We start from the raw sequence: 15,373 nt of genomic DNA, 5'->3' as shown, positions 1-15,373 counted from the left end.
CCTGACATAACCTTAACATTTGACATCTGTATTTTAAGTCATTCAAATTACATTATGTCAACTAAAAGCCCATGTTTTATACTCCGATTTAAAAAAAATTTTAACTTTATATCATTTAGTAAATTATCTCAGGTTTTAAAAAAATAATAATTATTAAGCCTAGGATGGTGTCGCATATCTGTAATGCCAGCTAAGTCTGGAGGCTGAGGCAGGAGGATCACTTGAGCCTAGAAGTTAGAGTCCATCCTGGGCAACATAGGGACACTCTCTCAAAAAAAAAAAAAAAAAAGTGGAAGGGGAGAGAAAAAAATTATTAGTTATCATTGTAAACAAATTTCTTTGACAATATCATCCTTTGCAAACTGATAGGCATTTTCAATTCGGGATCCCTGTGTATATTGAATGTGGGAGGAAAAACCGTGCAAAGCGTCCCCTCCCCCTGCTTCTGGTCCAAGATTTTCTTGTGGCTCGGTGGCTCTAGGTTACGTCCATGTGGCTCTGAGCCAAGAGAAATGCCTATGGAAAGGCTGTTCTCAACAGAGGGCTGTCTGCCTTTGTGAAAGACGAGAAGACAAAGCCTAATACAGTGCAACTTCTTTAGAACATTTTCCAGGGAACTGAACATTTTGAATGTTGTACGTGGGAAAACATGCGCCGTGAGAGCAGCACAATGACGGCATTTCACTGTACTTGCACTTGCCAGGCATTCCAGCGCGCCCTGCCTACGAGGCTAACAAATGGGCTTCAACAGGAGATAGCACAGGCTCGGGAAAGCTCTCCTACCCCACCCCCTTTTGTGCTTACACAAAACGGTCAATTATGTCCTTCTGAAACAGAGGCCAGGTCTGTTCTCAAATACCATGCTTTGGAGGAGGTATGATTACTTAAGCGAGTTCAGGTGGCCTAGAGAAAGGCAAAAAGGCAAAACAGTACCTTTACAGACTGCAAAACATCGCTGAAAGCATGAACAATCATCTCTGAAGGAAGGTAAGCACACCAGCACGCGGTAAGTATCCTCATCTCTAAAGACTGGGAGCAGGAGCTCTTTTATTTTCCCTCTTTGTGCTTTCTCTATTACATGCTATTCTGTTACATGCTATCATATCATGGTTCACATATTTGAAACCCCGTCTTCTTATTCATTTAGATTTATTTCAGATTATACAGAATCTCAGGCCACTGAGGAGCAGGTAGTGGGGCAGGCCATTCTCTTTGTCTTTCTTCCATTGTGCTGTGTAGACCCAGAGGCAGGGCTCTCCATAGAACTGGGATTGGGCAACCTCACTGTCAACCACTGGCTCCAGCCTAGTTACTTTTCTGCAGAGCTTGTTTGGTACAGCGCAGGAAATACTACTTCGCCGGGGTTTTCAGTTATCTAAGAGCATCTTGGTATTTTTCAGATTACCAAGAATCTGTGGCAATGTGACTGTGACTCAACAGATAAAGCAACCAAGATAGATGACTGATGGAAACCCTGTGTTTTCTAAGCATGTATGATAAGCACTAGGAGATAAAAAAAAATTTAATCAATCAATGGAACAAGGCAGGAATGAGAAGAATGTTTCTAATTTAAAATCTAGCATAAATTTTGCCCTTAAAATCAGAGAAAATATAAAGAATCAGGAAATTTTTAAAATACAAAATTAATCAAGAAAAGTCTTGCTTAAATAGATGAGTATATGGTTTCAGACACAAATAAATGTTTATATGTATGGGGTTTTCCTTTTCTGTTAGGATTAAGTAACTTTTTGGAGCAAATTTATTTAGAAGTTGATTATTCAGTTTGTGTATAAAAATCTACTTTTTATAATTTTTTAAAAAACTATAAAATGCACAAGATTAGATTTTTTTTGAAAAACACAAATAATATTTTTAACTTTTCTAAATGCTAGGTTCCAGAGCATAAGTGGTCTAACAAAACTGATCAAGTCATGGTCACTGAAGTGGAGTGCTCTAAAAGGCCTCAAAGAATACAGGAATGAAAGAATGAGGCAACCAAAGGTCAAAGTCTGGATAACTTCCAACTCTCTGTCCATCAACCCCGCCTTACCACACCTCTTATGGATCGGTCATTCTTCCACCATGTGATGGGTTGTATAGAGGCAGCTTTGATGCCTTACCACACCTCTTATGGATCGGTCATTCTTCCACCATGTGATGGGTTGTATAGAGGCAGCTTTGATGCTTAACAGGCTGAAGCAGCACTATAAACAGCTGAAGGGCTGGGCGTAGTTGCTCACGCCTGTAATCCCAGCACTTTGGGAGGCCAAGGTGGGTGGATCACTTAAGGTCAAGAGTTCGAGGCCAGGCTGGCCAACATGGTGAAAGCCCGTCTCTTCTAAAAATAGAATAATTAGCTGAGTGTGGTGACATGCACATGTAGTCCCAGCTTCTTGGGAGGCTGAGGCAGGAGAATCGCTGGAACCAGGGAGGTGGAGGTTGTGGTGAGCCAAGATTGTGCCACTGCACTCCAGCTTGGGCAACAGAGCAAGACTCTGTCTCAGTAAAAAAACAAACAAACAAACAAAAAGCAAAACAAAAAATGAACAAACAAAAAAACACCAAAACTGAAAGTTCAATATTTAACATTCTTGCTCTTAAAATACTCCCAGTGCTGCTGAGGACTTCTCATTGGCTACCTGTAACCTGTATCCCTACCTCCTGTTGTTCATGCCCTTTGTAATGCCCTCCCCTTCAGTGTGAGCTGGGTTTTGTGAACTTGTTTCTAGCAAACACGATGGGGCAGAGGTGATGAAATGGCACCTGTAAGATTAGGTTACAAAATAACCGTGGCTTCTGTCTCAGGTGCCCTCTCTCATTTTCTCCATCTGAAGGAAGCCGGCTGCCCTTTTTTTTTTTTTTCTTGAGACAGGGTCTCACTCTGTCACCCAGGCTGGAGTGCAGTGGCTCAGTCACTCTCATTGCAGCCTCGACTTCCTGAGTTCAAGTGATCATCCTGCCTCAGCCTCCCAAGTAGCTGGCACACACCATGACACCTGGCTAATTTTTGCAGACAGAGTTTCGCCATGTTGCCAAGGCTGGTCTCGAACATCTGAGCTCAAGTGATTTGCCCGCCTCGGCTTTCCAAAGGGCTGGGATTACAGGCAGGAGCCACCGTGCCCGGCCTCAGCTGCCATGTTTTGAGCTGCTCTATGGAGAGGCACACAGTGCACTCCAATACCCCTCCAAGGAACCAAATCCTGCCAACAACCATGTGAGAGAGCCTGGAATCAGATCTTCCCTCTTGAGTCTTCACATAAAACCTCAGCCCCAACTGACGGCTTGCCTGCAATCTTATGAGAGATCTTGAGCCAGAGGCACCTCGCTAAGCAGTGCCCGGATTCCTGACCCACAAAAACTGTGAAATGGTAAATATTTGTTGTTTTAAGCCACTAAATTTTAGAGTAATTTGTTATGTAGCAACAGATAATGAACACCCCAGTTTTGTTCAGTTTCAGCCTTCCAGCTTCTTCAGGCTGCCTTCTCTCACCCTTTCTCTCTCATAGCTATTCTCACCCCCACATTCCTTTTACTTCTTTTGTGCAAAAGTTTAAAACTGTCTCCTTTAGGCTGGCCCTTTTAGGCTATGCCCTATGGGTTTCTCCTCCTTCACTTTCAATGGCCTAAAAATAATAAAGAAAGGTTTCAACCTAAGTGAAACTTTAGTGTTAGCTGTTATGAGAACAATTTTTTCAACTTATATTAAGAAAGTGAGTTATCCAAAATAAATAATGTATCTATGACTTCATCATCTCAAAAATACCTTAGCTTTTGTACATTTTATAAAGTTGAGATTAAAAATCTTGATTAAATAATCAAATCCTTGAGTAATTAAACTTTTTATAGTAATTAGACAAATTATTTTCAAATATTTTATCTGGAATATTTTTATCTTTGGCCTACCATTTTATTTGGATTATTACAATATGTTTTTGTATGAGATGTATCTACATCTGAAATCCTCAACTTTCCAGACTTCTGGGCTCAGCTATAACTTCTTTTTTTTTTTTTTCTTTTTTGAGACAGAGTCTCACTCTGTTGCCCAGGCTAGAGTGCAGTGGTATAATCTTGGCTCACTGCGACTGCGACCTCCCGGGTTCAAGTGATTCTCCTGCCTCAGCCTCCCGAGTAGCTGGGACTACAGGCAGCCACCATCACACTGACCAATTTTTGTATTTCTAGTAGAGATGGGGTTTCACCATGTTGGCTAGGCTGGTCTCAAACTCCTGACCTCAGGTGATCCGTCCACCTTGGCCTCCCAAAGTGCTGGGATCACAGGCGTGAGCCATCGTGCCCAGCCAGCTCAGCTATGACTTTAACACACTAAAGAAAATGCCTTGTGCCACCCTTGTCCCATTCGTCACCTTGAAAAATGTTATATTGGAGGTAACAAATAAAATTAAAATTAGGCTTTTCCTCCTGGATGACTGGAGCACAGAAAAACCCTCACGAACTCCCCTTCCAAGGGCTGTGTGTCCCTCTCCACCTACCCCCATTTTTCCCACACTCTTCTTGTCTATCTTGCTGTTTTTCCCCCAGTTCCAAAGCTCCCAAATTCATTCTCCACCACGACATTATTTCTCCTTAATACAGGGCCTTTTGACTTGATTTTTTTTTAACTTCTCCCATCTAGGTTGTGTGATAGTGGGGAGGGGAGGGGCCTCTGGTTACAACACAAAGGAGGTCCCAGACCCATTTGTGTTTTCTTTTTCTTTCTCACTTTTTTTTTTTTTTGAGATGGAGTCTCGCTCTGTCACCCAGGCTGGAGTGCAATGGCTCGGTCTTGGCTCACTGCAACCTCCACTTCCTGGGTTCAAGCGATTCTCCTGCCTCAGCCTCCCGAGTAGGTGGGACTACAGGCACCGTGCCCAGCTGTGTTTTCTTTCCCAATGTTGTCCTCCCCTTCAGCTCAAACTTCCTTGCCACTGAAAATAACATTTTAAAAATGTTATACTAGAGTTTAAATAAAACGATTAAGTTTAAAAATCTCGATAAAATATACAACAAGGAAAGTAATTTTCTCATTGAAATACTGCTGAATTTGCTAAAAAACGAAAATTTTCAAAGTGGAGTATTTTCTTAATCCTGGCCCAAATGCTCATAAGCCTGGTTATAATCCATTTCAGGTAAAAGGTAAGAGCTGTTTTTATGTTATAATTATAAGACTCTCTTTGGGGATCAATAGTCACGTATTTGAATGTTCATTTTATGGCATGGCAAATGAATGGCAAATATTAAGAGCTTATGTCTTCTCTTTTAACATCAAAAGTATGACACTGAAACTAATCCTGGATTGTAGCCTGCTGTAAATTGTGCTTGGTCTCAGGAAGCTGGGTGAAGAGGAGACACTCAACTTCAGACATTGGTTCTAAGGAGGAACTGTAGACGAGCTTATGGAAGACTACATAGTAATTCTAGATGACATTCAATTGTATTTTTAAAAAATAAATGTAAAGGCGGGGTGCAGTGGCTCACGCCCGTAATCCCAGCACTTTGGGAGGCCGAGGCGGGCGGATCATGAGGTCAGGAGATTGAGACCATCCTGGCTAACACAGTGAAACCCCGTCTCTACTAAAAATACAAAAAATTAGCCAGGCAAGGTGGTGGGTGCCGGTAGTCCCAGCTACTCGGGAGGCTGAGGCAGGAGAATGGTGTGAACCCTGGGAGGCAGAGTTTGCAGTGAGCCGAGATCGCACCACTGCACTCCAGCCTGGGCGACAGAGTGAGACTCCGTCTCAAAAAAATAAAATAAAATAAAAAATAAATGTAAATATTTCTATTCCACTATGAAAATGCATTTACCCAGGAAGATAAGAAGGGTTGGTTTCTGGCTGTGCACTGGGGAAACATTCCCTCTCTGCTTCCCTCTTGGCAGCTAACTGTATCCAGTGTTTTCAAAGGGAGTTGGAAGTTTCTAGGGAAAATAACTCGAAACATGTTTGGTAAACTGGATAGGGGATAGAAAATAGGGAGTTAGTGAGGGAGAAGGGTGCTGATGAAAGAAAATTTCCACAGGTACATTTTGCTGAGTGGTAGAAAGAATTCACGAGGAGCAAAGAATAAGAATGGCATGGTGCCCTGCATTCAATAGAAGACCTGGGGGTCAGAGTAGAGGAGTTTTAAAATCAAAAGTACCTAGGCTAGGCACGGTAGATGACAGCCTGTAATCCCAGCACTTGGGGAGGCCAAGGCAGGTGGGTCACTTGAGCCCAGGAGTTGGAGACCAGCCTGAGCAACATGGCAAAACTCTGTCTCTACTAAAAATGCAAAAATTAGCCAGGTGTGGTGGTGCATGCCTGTAGTCCCAGCTACTCGGGAGGCTGAGGAACAAGAATCACTTGAACCCGGAAGGCAGAGGTTGTAGTGAGCAGAGATTGTACCACTGCACTCCAGCCTGGGTAACAGAGCGAGACTCTGTCTCAAAAAAACAAAAACAAAATAAAAAAAGTACCTAGTGAGTCCCTAGCCAGTCAGTAGTGTGCTTGCTAAATAATTAAAAGAGTTGTCACCCAAAATTGTGTTGTTTTGTGGGGGCCCAAGAAAACCTTCTGGGGACCCTCTAAGAAAGCATCTCATAGTGGAAGGGACTTGTTTCCCTTCTCGTTGAGCCAAGGAGTCCAAGTCAGAATGGCAATACAGAGAATGGAACAGTAGCCAGAAGCCTAGTGGCAGTTGAGTGATCTGGGGATCAGAGATTAGCAGAACTTCACTTTGGCCAATGGCCAATGTAGAGAAGTGCTCCACTGGCTTAGATAAAACAGGTTTGAACAGCAGCCAAGTCAAAACTTACAGAGCAGCAGCCTCGAAGAGAGCAAAGAGGGAAGCGTGGGCATCTGGGACCTCCAGAGACTTGAGCTGGTGGACGGAGGAGAGGAGACATTTGAAAGGAGGTTGATTTTTTATAGTTACAGGGGTGGGAAAGATACTAAACTAGGAAAATATTAGGATTGAATGATACGATCAGTTCATTTGCACTCACAGGCTGGGAAGTTACAATAGCCCACAGAGGGAATAGTTTCTAACTATGATCAGTTTTTCATATGGGAGAATTTCAATCGTGTAAAAATAACATTTTGAAAAACATGTTTGTTGAAGATCAAATTTAGATTTCAGTTATTAAGACCCCAAAATAATTAGCCAGATTTGGGAATCAACATTCTCTGTCGTGGATGTACAATAAGGCAAAACTTTGACACTAAACTGTAGAGCTCACCTCTTCAGTGAATCAGGGTAATAATTCTGTGTCATAACACTATTGTGCAGATAACAAGAAAAGTTTGGGGTAAGTGTTTAGCACAGTGTCTGGCACATAGTAAGTGTCCAATTATATTTGTTCATTGATCAGTGAAAAAGGCTTCACCAGAAAATTAAACTGGTGGGAGGAGAAAGACCACATAAAACACTAAAGCAATCTCCAAGGGCTTTTGACATCCACAACACTATGAATGAGATGACAGTTTCTTTTACAAGGCAGAATAGAGAGAAAAACATTCCGAACTGAGAATCAGGAGTGTTGGGGTTTTTTGGTTGTGGTGGTGGTTCTATTTTCAACTACCCTGGTACCTTTGGTTAACTCCTCAACTAACCTCTTCCAGTGTCAAACAGCTCATGGGAAAAATAAGGGGTTCAGTCTTAGTAATAGGTAGGGTTGCTTTTAATGATGACAACTCACGCATTTATAAGATATGACCATTATTGCTTCTATAACACTGGCTTTAAATTATCTGTTGTTTTTTAAATGTGTAGTATAGCAATTACAGGATAGAAATTATATTGTTTTGTGTATTTATTTTTAAAAACTGTGTGTCCATAGAAAAAGCCTAACTGTTGCATCATCCCCAATTAAGTTAACTACAACTGGGGGAAGTTGGGTTGATTGGCCCGGCAGGGAATAGCACCACTATACTCTCAGCGTCATCTTACCCAAATTAGAGTTAAATGAGCCAGAGGAAGACTACAGACTCTTTTGTGAGCTGGTGTTGCAAATTCAAATACAAAAAGTAAAGTTATGATGGTCGCTGTTTAAATTTGTATTAATCATCTATGTTTTTTCAGGGAAGAATGGGGTGGGTGGCAAGGATTTAGGGGAAGCATGATGAGACCAATATTGCAGCTGATATTTATTGAATACATACCATGTAGCAGGCACTGTGGCAAGCACTTTACATCCATTATCCCAATTGACTTATAGGTAGGCACAATGATTCTCATTTCATAGAAAAGCAACCTGCCAATGTTACTCAGACGAGTTGTTGGGATTTGAAGCCAAGTCTGTGGCTCTATTCAGTGTGTTTTCCAGATTATCTCCTGAATATAGAATACATGGAAAAGACATAAAAATATGTGGTACTAGGCTGGGTGCAGTGGCTCACAACTTTGGGAGGCTGAGGTAGGAGGATATCTTGAGGCCAGGAGTTCAAGACCAGCCTGGGAAACACAGTGAGACCTTTTTTCTACAAAATTTACAAAATTTAGCCAAGTGTGGTGGTACACACCTCTAATCTCAGCTACTTGGGAGGCTGAGGCAGGAGGATCTCCTAAGCCCAGGAGTTTGAGGCTATAGTGAGCTATGGTCCCACCACTGCACTCCAGCCTAGACAACAGTGAGACTCTGTCTCAAAAGAAAAAATACAGACCGGGCGCAGTGGCTCACACCTGTAATCCCAGCAATTTGGGAGGCCGAGGTGGGCGGATCACGAGGTCAGGAGATCAAGACCATCCTGGCTAACACGGTGAAACCCCATCTGTACTAAAAATACAAAAAATTAGCCAGGTATGGTGGCACGGGCCTGTAATCCCAGCTACTCGGGAGGCTGAGGCAGGAGAATTGCTTGAACCTGGGAGGCAGAGGTTGCAGTGAGCCAAGATCGCGCCACTGCACTCCAGCCTGGGCAACAGAGCGAGACTCTGTCCCAAAAAAGAAAAAATACATACATATATATATACACACACACACATATTTAAGTACCATATATATATTTAAGTACTATACATACAGTGCTTAAAAGTATAAGGTTCACTGATAAACGGTGGCAAAGCTTTCCAGTTTACCAAGTGTGCTTCATAATAGGATATTTGAATGTTATTATGTAATTGTAGTACATTCTGACCTGTGTTCATCTAGAGATATATCACTGCTATATAATAAAAGCTTCTAATTTGTATCACTTTTATATCATTAAGATATATAACTTGATTCTTTCACAAATGTTAAAACAAGATACTTTTACAGGGCCACTGCATTGGCCTCCAAGTTGTAACTGGTAAAGTGGTTATCAACTCTGAATTAGCTATTCAATTATCGAAGCAAGACAATAGCCAAAATCTCATCTGTGCTGAGCAGCAAACCCTGAGTTTCATTAGAAGAGGCAACTATTGATTCATAAACAATAGAGATTTTCTGTAATAAAAAGGCATCTGGTGGCTCATGGAGACCACTTTTAGTCCCAGTAATGAGTTCAGTCGCTGTCACAATACTTTATGACAATTTGGGCTTAATTTTAACTGCTCTGTTAGCCTGTTGTGCAGCATGTACAAATCCACATCTAGTTAATGCCATCAATTTATTTATTGGCCTCCGTTTTCTTTCTTTTGTTTTCTCTGTGTTATTTTGGGGTACCACTACTCACTAGTCAGCCAAACTAGAAAACTGGGGGTCATTCTTACTCTTCAATACACACTCCAAATGTGTCTCCTCTGTGCCTGGCTTAGTTCAGGCCCCACCTCCACTCCCCTGGGCCACTTCAACAGTCTCCTGCTGGGCCCCAGACTCCTCGCTTTTCTTAAGCCCATTCTCCACACAGTCAGGTGTCTTCTATTTAAACCCAACACCAACCAGTGTCTGCTCGTTTAAAACCTTTCAGAGGGCCAGGTGTGGTGGCTCACGCCTGTAATTCTAGTATTTTGGGAGCCTGAGTCAGGAGGATTGCTTGAGCCCAGGAGTTCCAGACCAGCCTGGCCAACATGGTGAGACCTCATCTCCTGTAGTCCCAGTTACTCTGGAGGCTGAAGTGGGAGGATCACCTGAGCCCAGGGCGGTCAAAGTTGTAGTGAGCCATGATTGAGCCCCTGCACTCCAGCCTGGGTGACACAGTGAGACTCTGCCTCAAAAAAGTGAAATAAAATAAATAAATAAGACTATAAAACCATCAGGGGTCCTCATTACCTACAGAGTAAAGCTCCAGCCTCACCTCCCAGCTCACCCTCTTAGTCATGACTCTCTAGCAATGAGGAACTTGTATTTTTGCTAGGCACGGTGCTATTGGCTGTTTCTCCCCTCCTAGCCTTTCGTTCAAGCTATGCCCTTTGCCCAAAATGCCCTCACCACCCACCCCAACCTCCAGCTCCTTGTCCCTTGTCTAGATCCTAGTCATTCTCTACAACACAGTTCAAACATCGCTGCCTCAAGGAAACCCTACCTCACAACATCATCAGCCCTCAGCTTCCGTCCCAGCCCCGGCCAAGTGATCTTCCTCTCTGTTCCCATGACTCTGGGAAATCAGGTATTTACTAAATGTATTACTACATTTATCGTTACTCTTACTACATTGTATTTTCATTCTCTGTTTATGTTTTTCTTTAGAATGTTAGCTCATTTAAAAAAAAAATGTAGGATGGAAAAAAGTCAACAACTTGATAGAAAAAGAGGTAAGACTAGATAGTTCATAGCATATAATGTACATGGCCCTGACGCACATGAAAGCATGTTCAATCACACTAACAAGAACAGGAGTGTAAATTACTATGTTACCATTTCTTACCTGTCATATTGAAAAAAATTAGAAAGTTTGACAACATAGTCTGTGGGTGAGGCTGTATAAAAATCGGCATTCTCAGGTATTGTGGATGAGAATACAAAATGGCATAACCATGATGGTGGCAGGGTTAGCAACATTGAGCAAAATTACATATGTGTTTTCCTTTGACCCAGGACTATCCCTTCTAGTAATCTATCCCAAAGATGTCTGCAAAAAATGTAAGAAGATGTATGCAGAAAACTACACTTTGTAGCAATCTTTGTAATAGCAAAAAAATTGGAAACAGCCCAAATGACCACTAATAGTGGACTGGTTGAATAAACTGGTAAATGCATTTTGCAGCTGTATTGAGAGAGAGAGAGAGAGAGACAGAGAGAAATATCTTTATGTAATGCTATGGAGTGATCTCCTGATGGATTAATAGAAAAAAGCAAGGTAAAAGATAGTATGTTCAGTATGCTGCCATTTCTTTAGGAAAGGTGAGGATATAATCATAAATACATACATACATACATACATATATATACATATATACATATGTGTGTGTATATATGTGTGTGTGTGTGTGTGTATATATATATATATATTGTTTTTGAGACAAGGTCTCACTCTGTCACCCAGGCTGGAGTGCAGTGGTATGATCACAGCTCACTGTAGTCTCAAACTCCTGGGCTCTCAAGTAATCCTCCCACCTAAGTCTCCCGAGTAGCTGGGACAATAGACACAGACCACTGTGCCCAGCTAATTTTTGTAGAGATGGGGGTCTTGCCATGTTGCCCAGACTAGTTTCAAACTCCTGGGCTCAAGCAATTCGCCCATCTCGACCTCCCAAAGTGCTGAGATTACAGGTATAAGCCACTATGCCAGGCCTTGTAGTTATATTTTTAAAAAATGTTTCCTGCAAGAAAAAAAAAAAAAAAAAAAAAAGGAAGGAACAGCAGGAGGTAACAAGGATAAAAGCTAGACTTCTCTGAATATCCCTTAAGGATTTTACTTTGAAACTATGTAAATACGTTACTTGTGAAATAAATTTTTAAATTTCTAAAAACTGAAACAACACAAAACAAATGAACCTAAATATGTCTTGAATTAGTGGAATAATTTTATGGAGAAGAGCTAACCTGGTTCTTCTCCCATATTTTCCCTTCCCTCCAGCCTTTGCCATCAGAATGTCTGACCCTAAGCCTACAACAGATTAAAGTTTGTAACAGTCTCAAAGGCAAAGCAGAAGCCCGCATTTCCCCTGAAGGGTTAATGGGAAGTCCTCCAACAAAAGCCAAGATCTCATTTATTTTCTGCCTTGTTTACTAAAGAATTACTTTCTTCATTTAGGTTCCTTCTTCCTTTCTCTTCTCAGCATCCTTAAAACCACAAGTGACGTGAGCAGGCTTCTCTCTTCTAGGAATGTTCAAAGTTGGGCGCCTTGGACAATGGTAGTTTCAAAGACACAACTAGGAACTTTTCAAAGAAAGATACTTTCAGCTAGAGAGAGATAGAGAGCCCCTGACTATAGGAACCAGAATTAATTAACAGCAGAAAGAGTAGGAAAGCTTCTGAAACTGTAGCGGGCCATAGGAAGGTAAAGAAGAGCGTAATGCAGGTCAGGACCAAAGAAAGTGACACCAAAGATCAGTAACACAACAGCGACTGACTCTAGTTGCCCACATTGGGGAAATACATTCAGTTTCTGGTTAGGAGGGCTGAGTGGTTAAAATGAGAAGCACTCTTGTATAATACATTTGTGCATATGTGCTTACGCTGTCTAGTTATCTCAGGTCGGGTTCTCTGAAAGTGGGGGGCAAGGTGGTTATTTGGGTTCAATACCTGTGAAAGGAAAGGAGAGGAAGCAGGACTGATCAGAGGAAGAAGAAGAACTGTAAGGGCTCAACACAGCCTTGACCAACCTGGTGAGAAATGACTGGTCTTTATACCCCTACCTCATTCAGTCACCTGACACAGGCTCCACTGGAAAAGGCTTGACCTCAGACAGAGGAGGCAGCTCTCTGCAGCCAAAGCAGACCCCGAAGGTGCTGACAGCTGGACACTGTCTGCTGACAGTCCTTCCTCCAGCTGGGCTACAAGCCTTCCTTGAAAGGGAACCTACCTGAGTAGCACATCTCTTTGCCTACCATAAGCCTACTGTAAGCCTTTCCAGAGTTAATATAGTGTTTTTCTTATAATTCTCAAAATATAAAAGATATTACATTTACAGTAGACAACTCCATATATTTAATGTTGAATACAAAATTACTGTTAGAATTTATCTTCAATGGATTATCAGGTAGCTGATATATTTCTGTGCAAGCTAGAATTACTGTTCATACACTTATTGATCCCACAAACATCTATTAACTATTTATTGCATACAAGTCACTGGAAATTGAAATATAAATAAGTACACTTTTATCATAAACTCCTAGAAGTCAGATTCTAGTGGGGAGGTCGATAAAATAGACAAATAATTAAAGAGGTGAGTTAAAAAGATACATCTAAACACAGTGCTATAGAGGTTAAAGGGACATGAAGAAGAAAGCACTTAGCTGTGTCTGCAGACATCCTCCTGGAAGAGCAGATGTGGGCCTTGACTGTCAAAGGACAAGAAATATTTGCATAGCAACATTACAGCAAGAGCAAATTGTATGTGTAAAGGCTCAGAACAATGAGAAAGCATTGCACAGATTGAGAACCACAGGTAGATTGACATGACCAAAGCACAAGCACTATTTAAGGAGGGATTGGAATATGAGACTGGAAATATATCTATATATATTTGTGTGTGTGTAATTATCTCATTAATTTATTAATGTTATTTTTTACTGTATTTTATCTTGCCAGTGTTTGTCAAATATATTTAACCATGGTTTGTGGGGGCTTTTTGTTTTTTGCTGTAACATATTTCTGCAAGACATTCTTTTTGAAATGTTGAAAGACAATGGTGACTGAGCCTGCCAGATTATCTGGGACATAAGCTGGAACTGGATCTAGTACCTGTGAACAAGTGTATTCTGACTTGATATTGACAAATAAGGAAAAGTTATTACTGGATGCAAGTTCTGGGAAGACTATAGCAGTATCTGTCTCTGCTCTTGGAGATTGGAATGCAGAACTCTGCAAGGAGGAACATTCTATCTCCCTGTCATAAAGAGTCATTAGCAACCACCTGGTGCAGGTCACAAGCAGGGAGAGGAAAGACTGCAGAGTCTTTCGTTCTTTCTGGTGCAGCTTAACTGATTTGAAGAAGCCGAAGAAGAAAATCCAGTAGCACAGTTAAGACTTTAGCCATGGCATCTGTATCATACCAAAAGCCAACATCTACTACTGTGGGAAAACAAATGATTTTTACAGGTAAATAGTTTTTGTGTATGCTTTCACAAGGAGATCTAAATTTGCTTTTTCTCTCACATATATGATTTTTATATAACGGATATAACAATGCAATGATCACATATGTTTTTTGTTTTTGTTTGTTTTTTGGGTTTTTTTTTTTTTTTTTGAGACAGAGTCTCGCTCTGTCGCCCAGGCTGGAGTACAATGGCGCGGTCTTGGCTCACTGCAACCTCCGCCACCCGGGTTCAAGAGATTCTCCAGCCTCAGCTTCCTGAGTAGCTGGGATTACAGGCATCCGCCATCATGCCCAGCTAATTTTTGTATTTTTATAAAGACAAGGGTTTCACCATGTTGGCCAGGCTGGCCTTGAACTCCTGACCTCAGGTGATCTGCCTGCATAGGCCTCCCAAAGTGCTGGGATTACAGGCGTCAGCCACCATGCCCAACCCACCTACATTTAATTTACATGATACTGCTATCTCATTATGCCCACTCAGTCTGATCATCATCATCTTGTTGCCATAAACATGTCTTTAACACAGCAGTTGTCACTATATCTGAGGTAACTTTCACAAAGGAATATTTGAATGAGCATAGCTTTTATGGTTTGTGCAAGAGAAACTTCTTTGATGTAATAAAAAACATACTTTTCATCAAATTTTTATTAACACTGATTTAAGCTTCTCATAACATTATAAACTTGACATATTTGCTTGATAAAAATTTGAGCAGGATATGCATTAAACCTAGTAAAGTGATTGGTTTGTGTTTTGTTCATTCAACTTACTTTAAATGATTTGGGCAGTGTGTGTGAAATTATAATAATATCTAAAAAATAGAATATGACTAGTTGTGGTAAGTCTATAAGGCATAAACTAAACTTCATTTTATTTCCTTTTTTTCCAAATTATTTATTTTTTGAGAGAGAGTCTCGCCCTGTTGCCCAGACTAGGGTGCAATGGCACGATCTGGGCTCTCTGCACCCTCCACCTCCCAGGTTCAAGTGTTTCTCCTGCCTCAGTCTCCCGAGTAGCTAGGACTATAGACACATGCCACCACATGTGGTTGTTTATTTATTTATTTATTTTGTACTTTTAGTAGAAATGGGGTTTCACCATGTTGGCTAGGCTGGTCTCGAACTCCTGACCTCAAGTGATCCACCCACCTGTGTTGGGATTCCAGGCGTGAACCTGGCCTTTTTTTCTTTTTTTCCAAATTGTGAGCATATTTTACAATGTTACAGAAAAATAATCAAATGCATATTTATGGTGGGCATTTATGATTTGTGT

The 15,373-nt window shown here is 41.2% G+C and overlaps 1 protein-coding gene across 1 annotated transcript in view; it reads left to right on the top strand.

The window, feature by feature from the left end:
• The first annotated feature begins 10,405 nt into the window (after nt 1-10,405).
• SPMIP2 (sperm microtubule inner protein 2) overlaps nt 10,406-15,373 on the top strand; it is a 147,206-nt gene continuing 142,238 nt past the window's right edge. The window contains exon 1 of the mRNA XM_003822535.5: nt 10,406-14,102. Coding sequence (XP_003822583.1) covers nt 14,039-14,102 — 64 coding nt within the window. The 5' untranslated portion in view covers nt 10,406-14,038. The remainder of the gene's footprint in view (nt 14,103-15,373) is intronic.

The sequence above is a fragment of the Pan paniscus genome, chromosome 3, assembly GCF_029289425.2.
Source record: "Pan paniscus chromosome 3, NHGRI_mPanPan1-v2.0_pri, whole genome shotgun sequence".
Lineage (NCBI taxonomy): Eukaryota > Metazoa > Chordata > Mammalia > Primates > Hominidae > Pan > Pan paniscus.
This window is presented reverse-complemented; position numbering and strand designations above follow the sequence as displayed.